The sequence below is a fragment of the Platichthys flesus genome, chromosome 17, assembly GCF_949316205.1.
Source record: "Platichthys flesus chromosome 17, fPlaFle2.1, whole genome shotgun sequence".
NCBI classification, from domain to species: domain Eukaryota; kingdom Metazoa; phylum Chordata; class Actinopteri; order Pleuronectiformes; family Pleuronectidae; genus Platichthys; species Platichthys flesus.
The window spans coordinates 17,236,438-17,263,173 of NC_084961.1; the positions used below are offsets into that span (position 1 = coordinate 17,236,438).

Sequence of the window (26,736 nt, forward strand, 5' to 3'; positions counted from 1 at the left end):
TGATTAAGATTAAAAGATTAACATTAAAATCCATTTATTCATCCCAAACACATGCACAGACATGCAAAGGCACACTCATGCAGGTAGGGAAATTTAATCGCTGCTTTTTACCCATCTGGTGCAGGACACACAGAGCAGTGAGCGACCATGTACGGCGCTCGGGGGAGCAGATGTTGGGGGAGTGAGGTGCCTTGCTCATGGGCACTAGAGAGGGTAGGGAGACTCTTGGATTTTTGGACAGATCAATCCAGGTTCGGCTTTTGTTGTCTCTCCATGGAGTCGAACCAAAGACGAACCAGAGACCTTCTCTGCCCATAGTCCAAGTTTCTGCCACTCGACCACCGCCTCTCCTCATGCATCATCAAACTAGTAATCTACACATCACTCCATGCGTTGCTCCCTTAACTACAGATGGCCTGCGAATGTCATGGAGTTTTACAGTGAATTAGACAGTTTAGGTATGATTTTAATCTCCACACATCAGTGTTGTAAACAGTTCTCAAATTAATTATAGAATTATGTTTTCACACTGAGAGAAGTGGAAAGACTTGATTTGGACTGTTATCAATAGGTCTGTGGGAGATTATCACCTTGAATAGTACTGATGAGGTAGAAAGACATTGTATGTATTTGTACAATGTTGTATTTCTTTCAGCACTTTTATCAGAAGGGACTTAAAATATGTACATTTCACCATGAGGATATAAACCAAGACCACAGTACAACAGTTCTATCTGAAATCTGTTGTGCTTTATACACAACACAAAACATTCTTTAACAGTGCGTTTTTTCTCTTCATAGATGAAGAACTGCAGCACCTGATGTCCTCAGCAGCAACATGGTGGAGATCTGATTTGAAACACTTTAGATAAGAACCCAGTGTTTTATATTTCTGCTTTGCCATAAGAGACAGAACATGGTCATCACAGCTGTGTCCTTCAGGCTCGTCTGTCCCTAATAAAATGATAGGAAACATGAAAGTGATCGTCATTATTGTAGAGGAAGAGTTACATATGAACAAAGTGTGTAATCTTATTTTCTGTGGATATTCAACTGTGTATTTGAATATGCTTTTGGATTAAAACGTGCACTACCATGACAATGAATGTTTTTAATGGAGCTATTTCACATTAAAAGTATTGCATTATAATTTAATACATTATGTATTATGTGCAATACTTTGATTGTTTTTAAGTAATGAAATCAGGTCTGTACCTGGAGTCAGTGTTCAGTCTGGTTGGATTCAAGTTGTGTGTCAAGTTGGACCTTCTAGAGGAACATGAAACCAATACACAGATATGTAAAGTCATACATGGGCCAGGTTAAGTAATTAACAGACTTTTAAATGGTAAAAATAAAATATTAGTTCAAAGTTAATCAGAGCATAATCATTTCAGATTAGGAAATAGGTAGTGCATATAAGCCCACAACTCTGTATGACACTGTCTGTTCTAGTAAAGTTACAAGGCTATGACTTACTCATATTTAACAAAAGAATTCAGTGAAGTCTGTCTGAGATTAACGATTTAAATACTGAAGGTGGGAGACACGGTTATTTTTCACTGTAACACGTGACAGGACATCAACACCGTGACTCTGAATAAAGAGCCTTAAAAGACGTAGTGCTCCTTTGAACAGCTGCTCTTACAATGTGTATCAAGTGCTAAATCTCCATTAGTATAATAGTAACAAAAATCACCCTTTACATAATTGAACATATATTTTCCATGTGAACCCCTTTAACACAGTTCAATTCAGGAGCAAAATATAATTTATACAGTATTTATTAGAGCTAGTATTAGTAAACAGATCAAACAAATGCAGTACAACACATCACACGTGCACCAGCATGCAGTCTCAATGTCGCTACGGAATTGACTCTGCAAAGTCAGTCCACAGTGTCTCTTTTGCTTATCATCACAGTCAGTCAGTCAGTCAGAAGTGTCCGTTTAACTTACGTAGCAGTTGAGAGATGCTTCGTTGGAGCTAGCAGGAGCTAGCTCATAGCCAGTGCTGCTGTTGAGAGCGGCAGAGTTCACACAGGAAAAGACACGACGGACGGGGGAAAAAAGCTTTGAGAGCGTCCCACACTCTAACCTGCTGAGCGAACAACGTCCACAGTGACTCCGCCGCCGTCCTCTCATCCAGACTCGCCAACCGTTCTCCGGTTCTTCGTGATACACAGCTCCGCAGCTTGTGACGACGTAACTTTTTTCAGTCTCATGAGGCGTTCACTTGCAGCTGTGTTAAATGCAGCTTCGTTTGTCATGGCGAGTTGAAGAAGTCTGCTGCAAAGCTATGAATAATCCGCATGATGAAAACTCACAGCAATGTTATGCCTACATTATCAATATATTGAGACCCATGTGACACAGTTTGACATGGTTTAGCAAAGTGAATGAGGAGAAATACATCCAAGTGTGAGACGTAACAAACTGAAAGCGGTCTCATGCTGCGTTCATGGTAACTCTGTTAAATGGGTTTCATTGGTCATGGTGAGCTGATGCACTTTGATGCCACGCCATTAACAATCCACATGATGAAAAGTCACAATAATGTTATGCCTACATTATCAATATCTTGAGACCAATTTGACACAGTTTGACATGGTTTAGTAAAGTGGCTGGAGGGAAATACATCAAAGAGTAAGATGACCAAAACAAGACATTTCCTGATGCCACCAGGGGGCGCTTTCCTTTTAAGTCATGATTTCTAGGTAGATGTCTTTCGGTCGCGACTCTTGTCTTATATGTGTAGTTTGGAGTCGATTGGACAAAATATGTCTAAGTTACAGAAGCTCGCTTATATTGGCGTTTAGTCGAACTTTGAGACCTCACCACGGTCACACGGTATGATGAAAAGTTTAAATATTGATAACTTTAGATCTTCATCTTGTTTTGTAGAGTCTCATCTAATTTTTAAGTTGATCTGATGAAAGCTGTCTGAGAAGTACATAAAAACATAACACGTACCAAAAACAAGACATTTCCTGTTGCCACCAGGGGGCGCTGTGATTGTAAGTCACAATTTCTGCACCGATGTCTTCTGGTGGCGAATCTTGTCGTATGTGTCTAGTTTGGACTCAATTGGACAAAATATGTCTGAAATATTGAAGCTTGTGTTTTGATGGCGTTTCATCAAACTTTAACGCCACACCACGGTCAGACGGTTTTGCTAAAACGTAATCCTTCAATAACTTTAGATCTCCAATTTGTTGTGATGACGATCGTCTAAATTTGAAGTTGATCTGATGAAAGCTGTACGACAAGTACATCAAAGAAAAAATATGGAATATGACCAAAATGGCCACTAAAGTCAAACTGCCGGGCTTCCTGTTGCGTTATTCATAATGCACTGATGGACTTTTTTGTGCATCTAGTCATGATACACAATAGTCTTTGTTTTTTTTGAAGATCGGTGAATGCTAAATGAGGGGCTTTTCCGTAGGTGGCGCTCTTGAGCCATTTTGCCACGCCCTTTTCAAAATACTCCAGAATACGTAATTTTACGCCGCCTTCGAATTTGCTGCAAACTCCTACAACTTTTTGAGCACATTAAAGCCCTCAAAAAGCCAATTCATTTAAGCTAAGAAAAATAATAATAATAATAATAATAATCATTTCAATTTCAATAGGGCCTCCCACCGATTTCGGTGCTCGGGCCCTAATAATAATAACTAGGGCTACGTTGTAGCACTAACGGGCCCGAGCACAGGCAATTTCAAGTCTGTTGCGGTCGGGGAAGAGAGAACGTTCGATGACCAAGCGCTCGTCTCAGCGTTGCATGCATTTGCGCACTGCTGCAAGATAAACGCTTCACTTCTTTTAGTTAGCAGGTGGCGCTATGATTTTAAGTCATGGTGTCTTTGTTGATGTCATCAGGTCGCGCTTCTTGTAGTATATGTGTAGTTTGAACTCGATTGGACCAAATATGTCCAAGATATAGAAGCTTGTGTTTTGATGGCGTTTAGTCACATTTTGACGCCTCGCCACGGTCACACGGTGTGGCGAAAAATTGATCTTTCAATAACTTTAGATCTCAATCTTGTTGTGATGACACTCGTCTAAATTTTCAGTTGATCTGATGAAAGCTCTCTAAGAAGTACATGAAAATAAAAAACATGGAATATGGTCCAAATCGAAAATGGCGGGGTTCCTGTTGCGTTTTTTCAAATTGCTCCGAGCGTGTTTTTTGTGCATCTGGTGATGATACACAACTGTCTTCAATTTCGTGAGGATCAGTGAATTCTAAATGAGGTGTTTCTCCATAAATGAGGGGAAGCTCTGTTGGTGGCGCTGTTGAGCCATTTTGCCACGCCCATTCTTTAAAACCATCTGAATATCTTCAAGGGAGGGGGGCTGATGATACACTAATGTAGTTTGAGGGAGATGGACCCATGAACACGGAAGTTAAAGCGTTTTCGTGTGTCATGGCGAGCTGATGTGACGTCCCACCACAGTCAGACAGTGTGACGAAAAGTTGTTTCTTTGATAACTTTAGATCTGCATCTTGTTGTGATGACACTCGTCTAAATTTTAAATTGATGTGATGAAAGCTCTCCGACAAATAAATCAAAGCGCACGATGTACAAAAACAAGACATTTCCTGATGCCACCAGGGGGCGCTTTCCTTTTAAGTCATGATTTCTAGGTAGATGTCTTCCGGTCGCGACTCTTGTCTTATATGTGTAGTTTGGAGTCGATTGGACAAAATATGTCTAAGTTACAGAAGCTTGCTTATATTGGCGTTTAGTCGAACTTTGAGACCTCACCACGGTCACACGGTATGATGAAAAGTTTGAATATTGATAACTTTAGATCTTCATCTTGTTTTGTAGAGTCTCATCTAATTTTTAAGTTGATCTGATGAAAGCTCTCTGAGTAGTACATAAAAACATAACACGTACCAAAAACAAGACATTTCCTGTTGCCACCAGGGGGCGCTGTGATTGTAAGTCACAATTTCTGCACCGATGTCTTCTGGTGGCGACTCTTGTCGTATGTGTCTAGTTTGGACTCAATTGGACAAAATATGTCTGAAATATGGAAGCTTGTGTTTTGATGGCGTTTCATCAAACTTTAACACCACACCACGGTCAGACGGTTTTGCTAAAATGTAATCCTTCAATAACTTTAGATCTCTAATTTGTTGTGATGACGATCGTCTAAATTTGAAGTTGATCTGATGAAAGCTGTACGACAAGTACATCAAAGAAAAAATATGGAATATGACCAAAATGGCCACTAAAGTCAAACTGGAAGCTTCCTGTTGCGTTATTCATAATGCACTGATGGACTTTTTTGTGCATCTAGTCATGATACACATTAGTCTTTGTTTTTTTTGAGGATCGGTGAATGCTAAATGAGGGGCTTTTCCATAGGTGGCGCTCTTGAGGCATTTTGCCACAGGGTGAGAAGGGGGAGGGATGAGAGGGGTGAGGGATGAGAGGGGTGAAAGGGGGTGGGGTAAGATGGGGGCGGGGTGAGAGGGGGGCGGGGCCTTCAAAACAGGTTGATCTGAGGAGGTCTGTTTTAGACAGAGTAAAAAGGTGCTGTTTTAAATTATCCTTGGGGTATTTTTACCAAAATATTTTACAGACATTTCATTAAGACCCCAAGGAACCATATCAACTGTGGTGAAATGGAAATAATATGTCCCCTTTAAAGCGAATATGTCCCCTTTAAGCGTTTTCGTGTGTCATGGTGAGCTGATTTGACGCCCCGCCACAGACAGACGGTGTGTCGAAAAGTTGTTTCTTTGATAACCTTAGATCTCCATCTTGTTGTGATGCCACCCGTCTAAATTTTAAATTGATGTGATGAAAGCTCTCCGACAAATAAATCAAAGCGCACGATGTACAAAAACAAGACATTTCCTAATGCCACCAGGGGGCGCTTTCCTTTTAAGTCATGATTTCTAGGTAGATGTCTTCCGGTCGCGACTCTTGTCTTATATGTGTAGTTTGGAGTCGATTGGACAAAATATGTCTAAGTTACAGAAGCTCGCTTATATTGGCGTTTAGTCGAACTTTGAGACCTCACCACGGTCACACGGTATGATGAAAAGTTTAAATATTGATAACTTTAGATCTTCATCTTGTTTTGTAGAGTCTCATCTAATTTTTAAGTTGATCTGATGAAAGCTCTCCGAGTAGTACATAAAAACATAACACGTCTTAAAAACAAGACATTTCCTGTTGCCACCAGGGGGCGCTGTGATTGTAAGTCACAATTTCTGCACCGATGTCTTCTGGTCGCGACTCTTGTCGTATGTGTCTAGTTTGGACTCAATTGGACAAAATATGTCTGAAATATGGAAGCTTGTGTTTTGATGGCGTTTCATCAAACTTTAACGCCACACCACGGTCAGACGGTTTTGCTAAAACGTAATCCTTCAATAACTTTAGATCTCCAATTTGTTGTGATGACGATCGTCTAAATTTGAAGTTGATCTGATGAAAGCTGTACGACAAGTACATCAAAGAAAAAATATGGAATATGACCAAAATGGCCACTAAAGTCAAACTGGCGGGCTTCCTGTTGCGTTATTCATAATGCACTGATGGACTTTTTTGTGCATCTAGTCATGATACACAATAGTCTATGTTTTTTTTGAGGATCGGTGAATGCTAAATGAGGGGCTTTTCCGTAGGTGGCGCTCTTGAGCCATTTTGCCACGCCCTTTTCGAAATACTCCAGAATACGTAATTTTACGCCGCCTTCGAATTTGCTGCAAACTCCTACAACTTTTTGAGCACATTAAAGCCCTCAAAAAGCCAATTCATTTAAGCTAAGAAAAATAATAATAATAATAATAATAATAATCATTTCAATTTCAATAGGGCCTCCCACCGATTTCGGTGCTCGGGCCCTAATAATCATTTCAATTTCAATAGGGCCTCCCACCGATTTCGGTGCTCGGGCCCTAATAATAAAAATCCTTACAGATTCAATAGGGCCTCTCACCATTCGGTGCTCGGGCCCTAATAATAATAAAAATCCTTACAGATTCAATAGGGCCTCTCACCATTCGGTGCTCGGGCCCTAATAATAATAATAATAATAAAAATCCTTACAGATTCAATAGGGCCTCTCACCATTCGGTGCTCGGGCCCTAATAATAATAATAAAAATCCTTACAGATTCAATAGGGCCTCTCACCATTTGGTGCTCGGGCCCTAATAAAAATCCTTACAGATTCAATAGGGCCTCTCACCATTCGGTGCTCGGGCCCTAATTATAGGCTCCATAGCCTTAGCCAAGGAACACAGTTGTATATCCTTTTATATTCAACCCCTGTTGGACTAGTTGGTATAACGGTATGTTACACATGTATAGGTGTAATACGATTAACTATATGAAGTTATAACAGCAGCAATAATAGCAGCACTAATTAATAATAGCCGGATAAAAATAAAAAATGTCTCACCAGTGGAGAGCTCCCCTTCACATTCGGTCCTTTCACTCAAAACCACAGATATAAGCTTGTCCTTGACCTTTTGGCCTCTGTGTGCTGATAGGAAAAAAAACTCCTTCAAGGTAATCAGTAAAGTGTTTGTCGACATAATGTGTTCCTGTATGAAAATGTGTTTTAGCATCTGTTCTTTTACGAGCCTCCGCTGTACCTTTTATCCTAAGATACTTTGTGAAGAAATGCAAAAAGATTTTTAAAAGCAAGAATGTAACTTTAAAGTGTCAGTTACAGTAAATGTGTGTACTACATAGAAGTCAAGAATACTGTACAATGTGTTTTTTTATCATTAAAGGTGTCAAATACAACTCGAAATGAAACGTGAAAAGTTGTTTTTGTCAAAGTTTATAGATCAGGATCAGGAGGAATAACTGACAAAATTCTTCGGATTTAACATGAAATCCACAAAATTACGCAGCAGCACTTTAAAACAACATAAAACAAGCACACTATGTTAGTACATAATTTCGATTTTTAAGTTTGAGTTCTTCAGCCATGATTCAGTTGCAGAGCATAATATTAGATCATATGTTATATTTCTGTGGTTGAAAAAAGAGTTTGGAAAACTACACCATATTCTATTGGCCTGGAGGCCAGCATCAAGTGTGTTATAATTAAAGACAATGAAGCTAACAAGCGTGGTGTTCCCTGTAAAGGCCAACGTGCTCCAGTGACCAGGGGATTTAACACAGTGAGTTCCAAGAGACATTTTCATTTAACACAACATCAAGATTTGTCAGAGAAAAAAGTTTATTTAACTCAATCCAAATCTATTTTCACATGTTGGTCAGTAGTAGCAGACATTCATTATTATGGTACCTTTATCTACATTCATGTAACACACACAGTCAACTCTTAGCTGAGGCCACAAAAAGGTTTCCAACAGACCTTTGTCACAGCGGACATGTTAGCTTTGTCTCATTTCAGGGGCTGCATCCATCGGAGGCTGCATTTTAATGATTGGATCACAGCGGCGCAGCTCGTCTGTCCCATTTTCAAGGCTTCCACAAATGTGGCCAGCAAATACATTTTCCCATCTCCCTAAAACCAAAAGGGGATGGAATGGGTGGATCCTTCCTGGCCCAACCTATCCCAGGAATCGTTGCGCTTCAGTGGCAAAACATTATAGTGTTGGCAAGTGACAGCGGAGGGTTGAGTATCACTCTTCAACTCAACCAAACAGCTAATGCCGGACATGCTAAAAAGCAACAACAAAGGGCATGACAACTCTGTCAGTGTGTACAAATTCAGCTCATGACACAGAGGTCGATGCCTGGGTGTAAATCATAAAATCCATCATGGCTAAATCTCATTTAGCTGTTTCAACATCAGGGTCATGGTGTCATGCATACTGGCTCATTGTCACACAATCAGAGCCATTCTTTATACTATCAGCAACACACTTGTGCTTTACCTACTATGACATATCCCAACATCTGCAGTGACAAAGGCCAGATGTGAAATAATACAGTGATTGCCGCCATCCTAATATACAGTATATAATACAAAACAGTCTATACTGCAAGAATAAAGTGGGAAATGTATTTTAAAAGTTAAGACTCTCCTCATATATTAAATTGATCATAAAATATCCAGTTTTGTTAAATACGGACAGTGCATTGAGTTCTATCAAAATTAAATAGCTATTTTATCAAACTTGTGCTTGAACAACATAAAAAGTCTCAGAGTAGCATAGACACACATCTCATCATGGCAACTTAAAACCTAAACCTTAAATTTCGTAAGAATCTACATTGTCATGTAGCGAACAGTACGTTCTTGATGCTATAATAAACCAGCACCGACGTTATGTTAAATCTAACATTAAAAGTGCAAACACTGGGCTCTCAAGGCACAATGACAAAGGCACTGCACGTTGTAACATTGTTCCTACACTGTAAAATGTAGTTAAGGTGATTTTATCTCATTTTATCACATAAGAGTGTCTGTACTTCAATTGTGAAGTAGTTTTTTTGCATAGAGGAAATGTTGCAAAGCACCTTTAAAGGATTTCTAGATATAGAAACATCAGTCAGTGCAACTTGGACACATCCTCAGTGATGAACCCAAGGTCATCGGTTATTTGACCCTCACTTGGGCGACCCAGCCAGGGGGATCATTCCTCGGCTTCAGTCCAAGTTGCCCGCTACATCATGGATTAGCCACTTCGATTTCAATAATTGTCGATTTTTTTTAATCCTTTAATTGGCCTTGGTTAAGTATGCCCACTGTTTGCATAAAAAACGAATATTAACAATATTTGCGTTTTGCAGTATCAAAATATATAATGTTATACTATTTTTCATCTATTCATCATATCTACATTTAGTTAGTCTGTGCATTGTGAGAAACTGATCTTGATCAAAGCAGCAATCTCTACTTAAACATGACAAATGCTGATATGGTAAATTGTTCCACAAGTATTAGTAATATCAAAACTTAACACGCCATAACATTACGCCTTTCTGTGGTTATCTGCGACTGCATGAAAATATTAAGGTCCCTTTCTATCAAGGCAGATTGTCTGGAAGGAGAAGGTACATAAATGCTTTCGCATATAGTTCCTAAAACATTCAATCCATTATTTGGACTTGTTCTTCAAGTCAAGCACTCGTTTAACTTTCCTCATCATGACGGCACTAATCAGCGCGCACACAACAAAAGTGACCCCGTAGAGGCCCGCAAAGAGAGCCACCTCACCACTGCCATGCAAACGTGAGTACAGCTCCCTGCGGCCCACGTAGTCGAGCTGCGAGGCATGAATCTGACACAGGGTGCAGCAGGAGAGAAAAACGTGGAAAATCTGGTGACTCTGTCCCACAAAATCGCAGCGTCCAGGGAAGCAACGCTCGAAAAGGGGAACGGTAAAAAAGAAGGAACAGCTGAGGAAGAACACAACCTGGCCAAAGTGGTAGAGAACGGCTGAGTCACTGCTGGCTGAGGACCAGGAAAAGAGTCTCATAGCCACTGGACTGCTGTCCCACATGTAGGCAATCGTCGAGGGCAGCACCTGGCACACCTTACGCACCCAGGTTGGTCGGCTGTGGTTGAAGTATTTGCCATAACAGCACCCCAGGCATGACAAACAGCTTAAGACGCTGGCGACAGGCATGAAGATCCCATGCACGTGTTTGTGAAAGCTCTCATCCACAGCATAATAAAAGTGAACCACAGCACTGCCATACTGGTACTGTGCTACCCCGACATAGTCCAGGTAGAAGAAAACGTAGTGGCATAGCTCAGACTTCCCACCCAGCATGTGAGCTAGTACGCTGAAGCCAGTGTAGCTCAAAGACGACAGGATGAGAATCAATAGAGGCCACGATTGAGGATCGCCAACAAAGTCCACAGTCTCCACCAGCTGCTGCAACTTGACCAGTAAAACTAAAAACGCCAGCATGTGAGTCCAGATGTTGATTGTCTCATTGTGGCGCTGGAACAAGGACAGGAAGTAGTAGCGCCAGTTCTGGTTGAGCGGCCGGTAGCCTGTGCAGATATTGTGATCCCGAAAGTAGGCGGGAACCTCGTTGTCTCTCATGGTGCCGGGCATGGAGGGCGCAGCCTCAGTCAGCATCCGGGGGACCTGCCTGATCTGCTGCAGGCTGATGAACACACGCCCAATTCTATCCATCACAATGGTCGCCATTACTGCATGGAGCTGGATGGTTCCTGCGGAAAAGAGAGTTGAAAGAGTTGAGATAGAGAAAAATGGACTTAGACTCCTGGTCCACAAAAAACGTTTTCCGACATGAACTCCAGATAACATCCCGACAATTGGCTACGGAGGTTACCCAGAGTTTGCCTTTCACACGTGCACAATACAGCGTCAAATCCTCTGCATTATGCAGGCGAGAGGTGGAGCAGCAGAAGTAATGTATAAACTCCGCTGCGGAGGTCACGTGATCATGTTAACCCCCCCCCCCCCCCCCCCCCGACACAGTTGTCAGCTCTTATCACGACAAACAGTTTTAACATCTTCCACTTTGTCCTCTATGTGTGTTTTATAGTTTTTTATTTGTTTTTGTAATTTTTGCCTCTAGAGCACACACACACACTCGCTCGCAGTCAATCCAGCTGGGGATCCCCTGCTGTGTTGTCACACCCTCTCCTTTCTACGGACTTTGTACTCGGAGGCCAGGTGGATAAAGTCCACAGAAACTTAAGAGCATCTTACTCTGACATTTGCCTTCATACATGCACATCCTCCGGAGAAAATATGGAGGAGCTGTGGAATCCAGTGCATGTCTGAGAGCAGCTTATTCCATTGTATGAACTTTTATTTTAGCACCACCAATTACAATTACAATGTCCCTGGTGATGGGTTCTGAATTGATCTTGACGTAAAAGAAAATGAAAAAAAAAATTAAAAGGACCACCCCCTCCATAACTTGGCACCACCCAGCCTGCAGTACTTTCTTTTCTGTGACCGCCCCTGGCGAGAAGTGGCTGCTGTGCTGAACTTCCCTGAATCAAACACTCAGATTCTGTCAAGTAATGTAACGCCGTTTGTAACGAATAACGTCGCGCTTCTGTCAGAGGTCTGTGAGTTCAGACAAGTTTTGGCCCAGTGGATAAAAGAAAGACGTAACTTCTTCTGCCCAGTGTCCATCACTGTCCATCCCTGTCCTCCCTGTCTTCGCTGGGTCTGTGTGTGGAGAAGATCTCACCTCGAAGCTCCTGGTCTCCAGAGTCCGCGGCTGAGACGATCAGTTCTGACCTCAATCCGACACCCGCTCAATAAAGTGTTCACCGCACGTTCGATCGCTCCGCTGACAGAGCAACAAGCAAGTTAGTGAGGACCGCAGACAAACCGGAAGCTTTGTTACTGTGGCGCAAAAAAAATAAAAGTCTCATTCTTTATCTACCACGTCGTGAATTTTGAGACGCTACTATAATTTCACAGCCAACAGCAATCAAACGGATACTTTCTACATCTGGCTGTCGGAAATGACAGAAAAATGACGAAACACAATTCGGTCTAGCAAATGTAAAGTAATGAAAAAGCTTTCATCTCAAATCTACATATACAATTTGATTTGCATACATGCACACAGTGGTCGGAAGTAACATTAGAGCCTGGCTCAAATACCGTACTCAAGTTCAGATTTTGATGTACTAAATTTGTATAGCCCATATTCACAGATCTCAATTTGCCTGATATGACCTAACAAAGTGTGACATCCCTTGACATCAATCCCCAGCAAGAGTGAGGCAAAACGTCCAAAACAAAACCCTTTAAGCTGGAAAAAAAATATAGAAAACTCAGAGAGAGCCACATGTCAAGGATCTCTCACCCAGCACCGACAGAAGGACAATAGACGCTGCGTGAGTGTAGCCGAGCAAGGCAACAAAACAATACTTACAACATTCATGAGAAAATACAGTATCTAGCATGATTGGAAAAGTATTTGTACATAAGGAAATATCTGACAGATGAACAGAGCAGCATTGACGTTGAAATTTACAATTGTAAAGATAGAGCTATAGTGCCAATAATAGTGGTGTATCTGAGTAGGCATATTGTATATCTAGTTGTAGTAATAATAATCCATTATCAGATACCTCCACAACCCACATCTACTGTAGACTCTTAATTCTTAATTACTTATTTATGCTACTTGTACTACCTACTTATGCACAGTGAAAAATAATAGGCTAATCTTAACCTACAGGCAGCTTTGGTTAGTAGCTACTTTGTAGATTCGCTATAAAGAATCTAATAATAAGGTTGATCAACTCAGCAGTTTGCTATATTAGTAAGAAAAGCTACGCATTCACAGCGGCAACATTAAAGTTATGTTTACACTTTGATGCATCAAAATGATTAAATCAGGCCCATTATCCAGTTTTATTTATCAACTCTGAAATAGGTCACTCTTCATAATGAGTCCTTACTTTGTGCCCTCCATTTTTCTGTAAGCGCTGGGTTTTTATTTTGAAAAGCTATACCAAAAAGCCTGTTGTGTTTGCAGCTTGACGTACCTGGGTGGATCAGCAGGAAGACGTTTTTTTTTTTCTGTCAAAGAGTGAATAAAAAACGAAAAAACCCTTATGTGTGACTTGATTGTAGAACCTAGAAACAATAGAAATGCTTTAAAGGAGTGAGATTTGTATGGATAATAAGGGGGTTCAGGGTTAAGTTGTGAAGACAGTTGTTTTCTGGTGTTTTATTGGGTAATGGAACATTTATATTTCTTTATGAAAAACCTCCTCCAATCACAAGTTGTTTCATTTCATTGGAATGACTTTGAGGACAGATAGCCAGCCGCTCTTCAAACATCTCACATCAGCACAGGAGTGTTCGGAGAGAGGGAAAAGGTATTCACACAGCGTGGGTGTGGACTCCTGGAACATTCTTTGCCAGTGACTGTAGTTCTTCTTCTTTTTTCCTTCTTCTTTAACATAGCACAGAAATACCTATCAGACAGCAGCAGCAGCACACTGGGATCACATTACTCCAAGTGTTGAGACAGGCTGCTTATCAGAGTTTACACATTTATTCAGGTCACCTTTGAGAAGATAAAAACCAGGAAGAATGCTGGGATTAGTGAAAGAGAAAGATAAATATATCATGATTTATGATTATTTATGTCTTCATCTTAAAACCCATTGAATGTGAATATAATAACTGATTAAACAGATGGTGTTAAACAGACATGTAGCCTATTCTCCCTTGACTGGACAGGGGTTGTTAGTTTATTCTACTATTTTGAAGTCACAGCTTTTCAGTTTCTCATTGATTTGAAACAATACAATACTCTACAGTACCCCACCCTACGCTATTATGCCATACAAAACACCATATTAATCTCTCAAGGGAGAAACTCTCACCTTAAACATAGATAACAGGCAAGTTGCGATACCTAGTTGTCATACTACTCTTATATCTTTCCAGTAAATATTAGGCCACGACAGCTACTAAGCTTAGCATAGCGTAACCTGATGAAACAGCTGGCTTTCCTCTTTCCAAAGATACCAAGAAACATACTGGTACATGCCATTCAGCCTGCACAGTGGATAATAAAACAACAAGAAATGGCTAAGACACATTTTTCAGGTTTCCTGTGTCCTGATATGTCATCAAATCCAGTTTCAACCTGGATCCAAGCCCTGTCATGATCTCGCCTGAAGCAGAACTGTGGTTTGAGCTCTGCTGATTTTTCAACTACAACATGAGGGACAGTATAAATGCAGCCTTTTTGTTAAATAATGCAATAGTGACCTTTGGTTCTGGATCATGGGCTAAATTCCATCATTTAACATTAGACTTAAGTTTAGCTAGAGGGTGATTTATGCTTAAGAATTTGCTAAGATTAGATTAGATATGATCAAATAAGATAACATGTTACAGCTGCAGAAAGTGACGTGAAATAAGAAGCATTATTGGATGAATAAATAAATACATAAACAAGTGGAAATAGGAACAATGTATATATTTATAATGTAAACAGGATGAATATAATGTAAACAGGTAGTCAGGGTAAAAGAGAATGACCTCAGTTGTTTGCATATTTGTGATGTGATTGTGTGTATGTTGGATGACGCACGGTGGATACAAAGGACCCTCCCCCTCCAGCTGCATGTTTCACTGAAATATCTCAAGAAACAGACATTTTGAGCAGCTCAAGCTGTTTTCATCTGCTCATAAAGTACTTGTTATAATCTGAAATGGAAGAAATAAGTTCACAGTGCAGTGGAAAGAAGAAACTGTGGTCGTGTGGTTACAGTATTTTGAAAAGCCTCAGGGGTCATTTAGATTGGTGAAATTCTTATGTACTGTCAGCACTCCTGCTGGGAGGATCTCTGAGTCTCATGCAGTAACTGTTTCTCTTCACACTTTTCAATATACACACAAGCGCACACACACACACACACACACACACACTTCAATGAGCTCACTCCGCCCCCTATGTCAGTTTATCTCTCTTTACAAACACACACTTCCTGTTGCTAACCACCCTCGCTCTGCTCAATAATTTCATTTCCTATTCCGCAATCCTTTTCAACTTTTCTATTGTTATCGCAACCATGTTCATACTATCTGTCGCTCGCAGAATTTGAAGCAGTCGCAAGAAGGCTTGCTGTATCTCCCAGCACAGTCTCAGGAGCATGGCGGAGATACCAGGAGCTGTTACACAAGGAAAGCAGGACAGGGCCGTAGAAGGGCATCGACCCAGCAGCAGGATCGGTAACTGCAGCACCGCCAGAGCCCTTCAAAATGACCTCCAGCGGGCCAATGGTGTGCACGTTTCTGACCAAACTGTCAGAAACAGACTCTATGAGGGTGGCATGAGGCCCTGACGACCTCTAGTGGGACCTGTGCTCACAGCCCAGCCCCGTGCAGCTCGATTGGCATTCACCAGAGAACAGGGCGCCACTGGCAGGTCCGCCACTGGCGCCCTGTTCTCTTAAAAGAACCTTGCAGGACAATGCCCGGCCTCATGTGGCCAGAATGTGTAGCCAGGTCCTGGATGACGATTAACTGGCCATTAAATTCCCCTGATGTATATCCAATTGAGCACCTATGGGTCATAAGCCACAGACTGTGCTTGAGCTCATTGATGCCCTGATCCAGGTCTGGGATGAGATCCCCCAACACTCCATCCGTCGACTCATCAGGAGCAGGCCCAGACGCTGTCTGGAGTTCATACAGGCACGAGGAGGCCATTCACACCACTGAGTCACATTATGAGCTGCTGTGATGAAATTCACATCAGTTGGATCAGCCTGTGATTTAAATTCTTTGCTTTGTCAGCCTAGTTTTGAATCCAGCGATCAATGGGTTGATGATTTCAGTTTCCATTGACTGTTCATACTCCATTTTGTTTTCAACAAATTATACAATGTGCATCGGTAAAGACTTTCAACATAAATCATTTGTTCATCAAGATCTGATGTGTGATTTTAGTGTTTCCTTCATTTTTTATGAGCAGTGTATAACATAAGAAGTAAGTGAAAATGTGCTGAGACAAAAAATAAGAGATTTATTGAAAGTAAAGTTGCCATTTTTTAGTGAGTCCTCAACTTTAAAAAGGATGTATGACGGTGGAGATTTGTTTTTTGGGTCATGGTTTAAATTCTACCAGTTAAAATTAGGTTTAGAAGGTTAGTGTTGGCATTTAGATTTGTATCAACATTCATAAAGTTTTGTTTAATCAAATGATACGAGTAGTAGTGTAAGAATAGTAGGTCTGTCTGTGGGTGTGTGATAAAAGTGCAGTGTATATGGGAACTGGGACAAAACACACAGGGGGATAAAGGTGGGGAGTTCAGTGACCCGGTCATGTCTGTGTGGAGCCAGACGGTGCAGGGGCTTTTGTTTTCCCTTCACCTGACAGGTCTCCTATGTGTAACCTGCTCAACCTGTTTGTTCCCCCTGCAAGGCGTAAGGTGTCATCTTCCATATCAAGACTGGTCATTAGCAGGAGCTCCACATACCATTACCATAGACAGTAACCCCTTCTGTCCACAGAGGGGCAGTGTTTCCTACTTTTTTTTAACCTCACTTGTCATGAGAGATACATTCACTCAGAAAAGAGCTTTGTGAGCAGGGGAAGCAGTTTGGAGCAGCTGTGGCACAGGAGGTTGAGCGGGTTGTCCACTTACCAGGTTTTATCTCAGTTTACCTTATTTCGCCTGCTGAATACTGACCCCCCCAGTGCTCCTGAGTCCTGACCCCCGTGCCTGAAGTGTGCGCAAGATGTGTGATAGAGAAGGTGCTGCAAATAGATGCATTGCAGGATTGTGTGTGTGAATGATACAAAAGTTTGATCATTTGATGGAAATCTTATTTAGGAATATGCATATCAGGGTTGCATGTCCTGGTGGCTTTGCATCTCTATTCTACCCTCCTGAAGCGAGGCGGACTGCTCTCACACACAGGGGGAAATGAGTTTCGTTGTCTGCAGGAGCCCAAATCTCCAGGTTTTCAGACTTTGTCCATTTACTAAAGTGAACCGGCCGGTTGAACTTGATTTTATTTTTGTTAAACGCTTCATTAAAGCACCACCCCCCCCACACACACACACACAAACCTGTAGTGTGCACTGAGGCTAGTTCAAGGGGCGTGGGATATTTGCTAATTTCCCAAACATACCTTTCAAATCGGCAAGGGATGTAGATACCATTTAAAAATAATTTGTGTGTCAAATCTGAAGAATATTGCAAAATGTGAAGAAAGCTAAATATAATTAGCGTGCATCCATCACGAGTGTCACCGTAGTATTTATACATTTTGAGCAATAGGACCGATTACTTCATACATCACTGGATCCTAACCTCCACTCTGGGATATTTGGAAGTAAAGTTTTGTGTGATCTCCAGTGCGGCTGATCTCAGTCACGGCAGTGATTTTACACACTGGTCCTTGATGCTGTGTGTTGGAAGATATCACTGACTCCGCATTTAATGGATCTGAACGTTATTAGCTGAAAGTTGTTTTTATATTTCAAAGTGAAGGTTCTTCACAGAACAGAAGACTCTGGTTCAGATAAACCATTTTATAACACTAGGTGGCACCACATTCACCAATTCCACATTCATAGCTTCAACAGCAGAACCACATCAGTATCAACAGTAAAGACGAGACAAGATCTATATTTAGAATTTATTCAAAAAACACTGAACCAGGGACTTTGCATCCTGCTGCAGACAGAGGAAGAGTAGAACATTAGAAAACAATGTTAAGCATGTATGACAGAAATGTATTTGACCAACCTGTTCATGTCACTGAAGCAGCCTGCTGACCCTCTTCCATTTTCTCTCTGGTTGAACACTCTGACCCTGTGGATTGTAGGCCGCAGTCTGCTGTGAGGGAGCCGTGTATTTCAGCTGTGGTGTCTGGACATCTTGCTTCTGGTCAGTTGGCCCCGTCAGCCTCCTGATGGGCGAGCCGCCGAAGCGAGTTGGGATGCTGTGGGTTATGGTCGGGGCGAAGAGCTGAGATGAGCGCCCTGTGGCATGGAGGCCTCCTTTTCCCTGGTTTCTGGTGTTCCACAGCGACGATGCAGGCCAGGTGTGGCTGGGGTCATAGTTCAAGCCCTGGCTCCCTTCTAGACTGCGTGGCGCAAATGCAGACGGGGGATACTCTCCTTGGGCAGATCCTCCGGTCACAGTAAACAGCTTGCTCTTGAACTGATCGGGCTGGCTGGGGTCATTTCTGATTCTCTCATTTTGAGGGATTGAAAAACTAGAGGGTTGAGAAGCTGCAGCTTTAGACTGTGAAGACACTCGTCGACCACGGACGGTGGCTGAGGTGTGCGTCCGTACAGGGCCGTGTTCTGGCACAGGAGCTCCTGCACTAAACAGTCTCGAAGACTGTGAAGATGGAGGGTAGCCCGCTTGTGCAGAGAAGGTTGGACTCTGCGCAGATGCAGAATTTCTGGACAGATGTTGGTTAGTAGGTTGTGTACCCTGCTGAGTTCTATCACTGAGGGGATACTGGTTTTGACTGTGCTTTCTCAAAGCACTTCCACTAGCGACAGAATAAGAACGGCCCAAGAACTGCGTTTTCGGGACACTTTGAGCATTTACCCGCTTGGGTTCTATCATTTTCCAATTGGGATTTGATACAGAGCTGCTCCCCACTAACCGGACCGAAGCGTAGCCAATGTGAGCTTGCTGTGAAACAGTTTGTGTGTGGCCACTGCTGGAAAACCCCTGATCATAACCATTGCGAACAGCAGGCTCTGGATTGAAGGCACTGCTCTGGGCCGAGCGTGGAGAAACGGAGGCCTGTCTGAATTTATTCCGGGGATCGCTGCCACCATCTCTTCTTCGACCACTGTCCTGTCGCGAGAACCCATCATATGCGCTGCCGCTTTGTCTCTGGGAGCCCTGAGCTGCAATAGAGACAAGTGTTAAAGATCTACAACTTGTAAATTAAGAGTTGGTTTGTTATGAAATGGTGGGGTTCTGCGCACCTTGTGTGGCCCATAAACAGCGAACATGCTCTGCTTGAAACAAACAAATCAGCAAGAAGGTCCTGCTCAGGAAATAAAAAATGAAAATCAGGAGCCATTGGACAACAGCTACACTGCACAGTCACACAGAGTGATTACTTACTTCAAACAATTTGCACAAGTCATTTCTGCATACAGCCTGGTCAATGCAACAGTAGTCCACCAACCCTGGAGTTACTTGCTGTGCACATGTGTGTGCAGCAGAGAGGCAGCATTTATTTCAGCCTGCGTCCAATCACAGTCTAATGAGCATATTGTTTGCAGGTGGTTCATGTTGTGGGGTCTGTTTGTGTGTGTGTGTGTGTGTGTGTGTTTGTGTGTGTGTGTGTGTATGTCTGTACTGCCTGCTTTGTTTGCTTCTGTCTGTGTATTTGATTCATATAATGATGCCTCCCTGATGCTGATCAACTTGGTAATGTCGCAGTGTGTGTGTGTGTGTGTGTGTGTGTGTGTGTGTGTGTGTGTTTATATGATGAACACACTGTTGGTGTGGGTTTAACTTTCATGTGATATCTTGGCCGCCCACTTTGTCTCACAATGCACTGTATTATTGATTAGATAAGTGACTCTGGATTTACCGTTGAGTTGAACTGTCTACAGGCCTGACATGTGACTTTGTGGCGGCCCTGTGCATCCACATTCTCCTCCCGAATTGTGACATTGTTGTTCCAACCTTGAACCTTTTAAGGAAAGGACGAGGGAGGAAGCATCCAGGCACATGGCTCCCATCCTCTCTTCAGCCAGTTGGAGCCTTTCAGCTCTGGGAGGCGCTGTAGAGTTCCTCTGGCAACTAAAAATGTTTTTCAAAAATGCTTCATTCCAAGTATTTTGAACTCCACAAAGTGTCATTCAGTCCACAGATGGTGGCCATATGCCTGTTTTACTAAATCCCTTTATTTATTTATTGGTGTTTTACGATGTTGCTTGTATAAATGACTCAGTGTCATTATTGCTTGTTCTTTATTTTCTTAAATTTATAACTTATCGAGTTGTTGTTCTTACTTCAGGTGGCGTTTACATGTATGTTCTCAGTGGAAAGATGATTATCCTGATTATTCCGACGGCACATGAACGCACGCTGGACGGTGTAAGAGCTGTACTGTGTCTGTGATGTGTGAATCTCTGCCATGTGACCTGTCTGTTTGTCTTTTCTTCACAGTAAGTAATGATGCTACAGTCTGTGTGCTGTCGAGGGGGTCAGTAAAAACAATAGTATTCACATTGACTGGGGAAATGTAGCAAACAGTGACACATCTTCATGAAGAGAGCTTTTTAAACATGGTGTAACTCAGGATCGCTTTCCAAAAAAACTGTAGAAAATGTTCATATGCTGTCTTAGGTTAGAGACACTTGACTTACTGGTCTGCTCAAAGGGCACTGTAAAAATGTTGTGTTTATTAAAAAATGGAAGGAAGTCTGTCGTGCTTGAGCGTACATGTTTTTACATTTACCTGGGTTTTTTTTACAAATGTGTGACTGCACAATGTCCTATAGGGAGGCGTATTTAAAAAAACAACACTTTAAGATGTTACTGCACTTTGATTCTTCACACTGTAGTGAACATTTTGACACTCATATTCATTGTGAACCATAACCTATATTCTTATATATAATTCTATATAGGGGAGAGCAGGGTAATGTGGGACATCGGGTAATGTGAGACACCCCCTGTATCTAGGCAACGGAACACATTTGTAGTCATGTGACCATTATGTTTTCAAGCCCCTCTCATTCCCCCCTTGCCTTGAAGGAGAAGTTGGTGCTGGTTCTGTGGTCATTATGTTTTTTCACAAAAATGTGTTTTTTTTACAGGTAAAAGTATTTTGTTTTGCTTTGAACTTAATCAACCGTTGTTTCAAAACAAATTGAATCAGCTAGAAAAACTTATATCATATATGTTGGTGAACTTCCAACATACAAAATCATGTGATTGATGCTAGCTCGAGATTAGCCTGAATTGCTAAGAGATGTTGTTTTTTCTAAAATTGTGGCTGTGGGGTAAAGTGAGACATCAAGGACAAGTTAAGTTTAGTCTTAAACATATTTTAGTGTTATAATTATACATTACATATGTTTTATTGTTAATGTCATAAACATTGTAAAAAAGCCATCATGCCAATAAACTATACACCAGGAAGACAACCTGGGGCCAAACACCCCTCGCAGAGATGGAGAGTGCAGCCGCTGAAGTCATGTAAGGAAAGAAGTCCTTAAGAAAAGCTGAAGGGATAGAAATATTGATAAGACAACCATCAAAAGATTCATAAAGAAAAAAGAGAAAGGGAAAGTAAAATCAGTAGCCTGGGGTGCAGTAGCTGAGGTAAATAGAATATTCACAGATGAGATGGAGGAGGAGCTTGCCAAACACTTGAAACAACTAGCTGACCAGTTCCATGGTCTTGCTCCAGGTAAGTGTGGTGAAATGGCATTTGAATACACAAAGAAAAACAATATCCCTGTCCCTGTCAATTGGACAGAGACACAATGTGCAGGTAAGATAGGGTGTGCAAGAGATCACATGAATCATAATAATCATAAATGTGCTTAATTGACCAATCCCCATGATTCTGTTACTAGTTCGATATTAGTGGTTGTCAATCTAGCTGTCAGGATTTTAACTATTACAACATGTTTTGTTATGGTAGTTTTAAAGTGGAAAAAGTAAGTGGATCACTTTACCAACAGGGTAAAGTGGGACAAAAGACCACTTTTTTTAAAACAAACATATTTTCACTGCCCTTTGTCCTGAAGACATTCTGATCATTTCCATTTCTAGAAAATATCCTGAATTAATGGGAAATGTGTACATTTTACTGATATATCATTTTAGCTCGCCTAGAGTGGAGCAAATGTAAAGCATTTTCCACATTGCCCTGCTCTCCCCTACTCCTAAGTTTCAATATCTCTTTAAACATAATGCACAAATACAGTATACATCTTTCTGCAATTTGCTCAGGTAAGTTTCTCCAGAAAAAATATTTACAGAGGGTTCAAGCTTCTGTGTGAGCGAACAGTGTTTTACTCAGTCCCCTCTGTGACATCCAGGCAGAGCTGATATCAGTCCAGTTTTTAAGGGCAGCTAACCGGAGCACTAAAACCCTCTGACACATATGGCCAGAGGATAATGTCTTGCGGGTCATATCGAATTTGGATTCTATAGGCTATGATCAGAAAACAGGAAAGGAAAAAAAAACAGTGTCAAATTTTTTTTGCCTTTCCACAAACTAAGCTGGGGACCGAGGTTGACCGGGCCTTTTCAGTTTAAGGAGCCGACGCTATGAAACAATCTCCCAGAGGAGGTTAAACTGGTTGACTCACTCATCATACTCTTTTAAATCTCCCTCAAAAAATATATTTTTGTATTTTGCTTTTATTGGATTTAGGGTTGGAACTCACTTTTATTCACCTCATAACACATTTTTTAAACACTGGCATTCTTGCAAACCCTACTTTATTTTCTTTAATTATTTTGATCTATTATCTATTAAATATTATTTCGTCTTGTTTTGCATCTATTGATTGATTGCTTGATATTTAAACTGCCTAATTGCTTATATAATTTAGTCTTTTAAAAGCACTTTGTAACTTTGTTTTAAAAAGTGCTATAATAATAATAATGATGATACTCATTATTGTTATTGTTGTTGTTGATGTGTGTTCAGGGGAAGCGAGTGTTGACTTACTCGTTCCCGTAACCCCCACATTTCCATCCTCTGTTTGATAAATCAAGCTCTCCAAACAATATCCCCATCACACACTCACACTCTATTCAAGTGTTGTTGATTCACAGCTTCATAAAGCCACAGCAAATGTCATATTAGTGTGATTTCATCAGTGTCTAGAGTCTGTGACCATGTGGGACGCTCTACATGAAAATGACCCTCGACACTGTACACACACACATTCAGGCTGGTACAGGACACACTCCCTAGTTGTCTGGCAGAAGTGCATCTTCATACCAGGCTGTGCTTGGTCAAGAGTGTGATGACCGATGAAACGTCACTTGAATGTGTCACCCTGCCCTAATTTCCTCAAACTCCTTCCTAAGGCCATGTCTTAGACCTAGAGTTATTCAAGCTGACAATGTTTTTTATCATTGTGTGTGAGTGTGTGTGTGTGTGTGTGTGTTTGTGTGTGAGTGACATTCACTCCTGTATGAGCAAGGGTGGCAATAGCAAATTTCCTAGGAAAGAGTGACAGATGACATACGACGACCAGATGAGCGTGGTGGCTTAGATCAAAGACACAATTTCCTGTGAGAGGAAATGGCGAGGAGGATTTTTATTTTTTCAGGAACCGTTTCCTCCTCTCTGAATTCTTTCCATTACGCCTATCAACATTTATACGGGCGAGACAGCGAGTGAAAGTCCCCGACTGGAATCAGGAATACTATCACTGATGACACAAGAATAATAGAACAGGCTCTTCAAAAATATCTTACACACATCATGCAAGGGTAAAATAAATAAAACTGTAAATGATTTACTCAAGTCAGGTGACCATCATCTGCCTGAATGTTGATTTCCACGGAACAGAGGAAAGACACTGTCTGAGCTGCACAGACCCCCTCATTTAACACACACGCGTTGTGTGAAGGTTCCACTCTGCTCACAAGCTTCATTCATATTAAGATAGATATGTAACTGGATGTGCAGGACCAGAAATAAGATGCCATGGTGGAGAAAGCAAACACAGCGTTGTCCCCTTATTTCGGTGTGGTACAGTATGTGGAGATGTTTGTGAGGAGGGTCGGTAACGTTGTTGGTTGAAACCACACAACGGTGGCTAGATTAGAAAAATGCAGCATTTACCTTTGTTGCCTCTCATCTCCGTTGAGCCATTGATTGTTGACTTTGCGTGTCATTGTGTCACAAGGACGGAATTATGACAGTGGTGTGTGTCTCAGTCCAGGGGCTGAATCCTTCACGAGCTGTGTAAATCACGAAGGCCAGACTTAAAAGAGATGGTCTGGTCTACAGAGGATTTCTGTGGTCGAGATCCCCAGCTCGTCCTATCCTAATAGCTGTTGCCTAGCAACCGCGATGAAGTTGGACACCTGGGATGCGCCCTCTGGAGCCTTTGCTTCTCAGGGATGGAAGGACACATTTGTCTGCAGCATCTGGCCTTTTAAATGGGACAGTCTTGTCTTTGCGCTGTTACGCGATCTGTGCAGACTCTGACGGATGCAGCCCCCGAATTGAGACACGGCCTATGTGCGTGTGCATGTGTCCTTCATATGTGGACGTAATTACATTCACTCAGCGAAAAGAATGTGGCCACATGCTTCCTAGACCATCTCCACATGTGTCTTGAGTGATCAGATCTCAGGACACATTTGGATGCATTCAGACCTGTGCTCAGTGCCGACCACTTATGATCGTATCAGGATGGATGTTTGAACCAGATCTGAACAAGGACTTTCTGGTAGAAGGCTGGCCTGGAGATTCACATATAGTGGTGTTGTTGTCTGTCGGAGAAACATTCAAACACCTGCCGAAGTTTTCAAAACCACGTCAGTTATAGTTCCCGCTACAGAGGTGTGTCCATGACCACATTTCTCCATGGCAACACATGCAAGGTGGAAACAATACAAGCGATGCTGTTAATAATAATAATAATACAAGTATATGTAAGCTTTGATTTGAAGGACGCCACAGACTCAGCCTGCTGTGTGTCCTCTTGCAGGTTCCAGAGTCTCTAAGCTCTTCCCTGTTGCTGCTGCAGCAGGTAACTGCAGTCCGTGTTATGAAAATTAATTTAAATTATGTGTTTTAATTGAAAGAAAGGTTTCATCGGTGGCTCTGTGGCTCTGTGGTGAATAAAATACATCAGGCTCTGTTTTGCAAGTTGGATCAGTTGGTGACAATAAGAGCTTATTTAAGTTTTAGAATTCGTCCCTTAAGGCTGCATTCACTTATTTCCTCTTTATTTTTTGGTGTGAGGTTTTGCATGTTCTCCCGGTTTTAGCCACTTGCTTAGCTCCAAATGAATGTGAGTGTGAAGGGTTGTTTGCCTTTATGTGTCACACCTGTGATAGATTGATGACCTGTCCAGGATGTACCCTGCTCCCTACCCTACATAATCATATGTTTTTGGCAACCTAAGCATTATTTTAGGGTCCATAGACAGAGATGAGCGTCACTTTGTGTGACACTGTACTTTCACATCACAGGCAGTCATTTGATATATGGTTAATAAAATGAATACTGATTAAAGCAGCTTTAAAAGATGATTCTTATTTATCTCAACTTAGCCTATTTCCCATTAATGTGGCTATTGTGGTTCCATGGGCCGTGCCAACTAACTGTACTTGCCACCTCCTCTTCAAGGAAACAAGGACTCATGGGGCAACTTGCCAGCTGACCTATATTCATCTGTGTTTGTTTACTTGTGTGAGGCTGACTCCCACCGCAGTTATACTGTGTCAAAGGAAACTCTAAGCTAAATGTAACGGCCCATTACCCCCTGGACTAGTTAGGACAAATCATTCCACTTTGATGTTTGACCATATTTTTCTGACCCTGAGTAAACAGACGAGACGCTAAATCAGAAGGAGGAGGAGATTTGAAAGACAGAGGCAGAGACCTCAAGCAACAGGACCATTGCAAACACAACTGCACCTCAGGACAGTGGTGGATCTCCTGTGGTAACTGCTCTGCACAGAGTGGGGCCTGTTGATTCCTCGTTTAAAGATCAATATGTCCGTGGTTTAAGTTCATTTCACCAGCTATGAGAAAATGATTCTGCGGCACCCACATCATCATCCTGGAGCCTTTTATTTCACTTCACCGAAATGGATTGATGTACAGTAAGAAAAGGGAAAACAGTGTGTTAAAGGACAAAAATGGGAAGGACGTTTCTTTCTGTGTGGCGTAAGCATGTTCTCCCCTTGTGTGCGTGGGTTTTCTCTGCTGGTTCTCCAGCTTCCTGCCAAAGTCCAATGTCATGCAGACAGGGATTAGATCAATTGAAGACTATAAATTTACCCTAGATGTGAATGTTAGAGTGAATCTAGCGTGGGGGAGCCCTGCCGCCCACCCAGTATCAGCTGGGATTGGTGGTATAGATGACGGATGGATAAACTGACAATATGTATCCCACCAGCAATAAATCCATTATCTGGTTTGTTCTCTGCTATGAGTTAAGAATACACTAGTAGCTGACTGGATAATTAGCCTCAGGTGTGAATCTCCAATAATACATACATACTGTGACGTGTTGTAATGCAGGGGGATTAGATCAGCCAGCAAGTTGATCGTTTCCACAAATTAGAAGTTTGCCATCTACATACTTTCTAACTCGCAGA

The 26,736-nt window shown here is 41.8% G+C and overlaps 2 protein-coding genes across 3 annotated transcripts; both read right to left on the reverse strand.

The window, feature by feature from the left end:
• Positions 1–7,799: 7,799 nt before the first annotated feature.
• paqr7a (progestin and adipoQ receptor family member VII, a) lies at positions 7,800–12,239 on the reverse strand. Its single transcript, XM_062410398.1, has 2 exons — positions 12,138–12,239; positions 7,800–11,139 (listed from the first exon to the last, which is right to left on the reverse strand). The coding sequence occupies exon 2, from the start codon at positions 11,114–11,116 to the stop codon at positions 10,052–10,054; it is 1,065 nt and encodes a 354-aa protein (XP_062266382.1). The 5' UTR covers positions 11,117–11,139; positions 12,138–12,239; the 3' UTR covers positions 7,800–10,051.
• Positions 12,240–18,062: 5,823 nt separating this feature from the next.
• LOC133972618 (uncharacterized) lies at positions 18,063–19,643 on the reverse strand. 2 transcript variants are annotated; one of them, XM_062410162.1, is made up of 4 exons: positions 19,534–19,643; positions 19,392–19,453; positions 18,187–19,310; positions 18,063–18,111 (listed from the first exon to the last, which is right to left on the reverse strand). In XM_062410162.1, the coding sequence occupies exons 1-3, from the start codon at positions 19,554–19,556 to the stop codon at positions 18,196–18,198; spliced, it is 1,200 nt and encodes a 399-aa protein (XP_062266146.1). In that variant the 5' UTR covers positions 19,557–19,643; the 3' UTR covers positions 18,063–18,111; positions 18,187–18,195. The 2 variants fall into 2 exon arrangements, with proteins under 2 accessions (XP_062266146.1, XP_062266145.1); XM_062410161.1 differs by having other exon boundaries at positions 18,063–18,114.
• Positions 19,644–26,736: the final 7,093 nt, after the last annotated feature.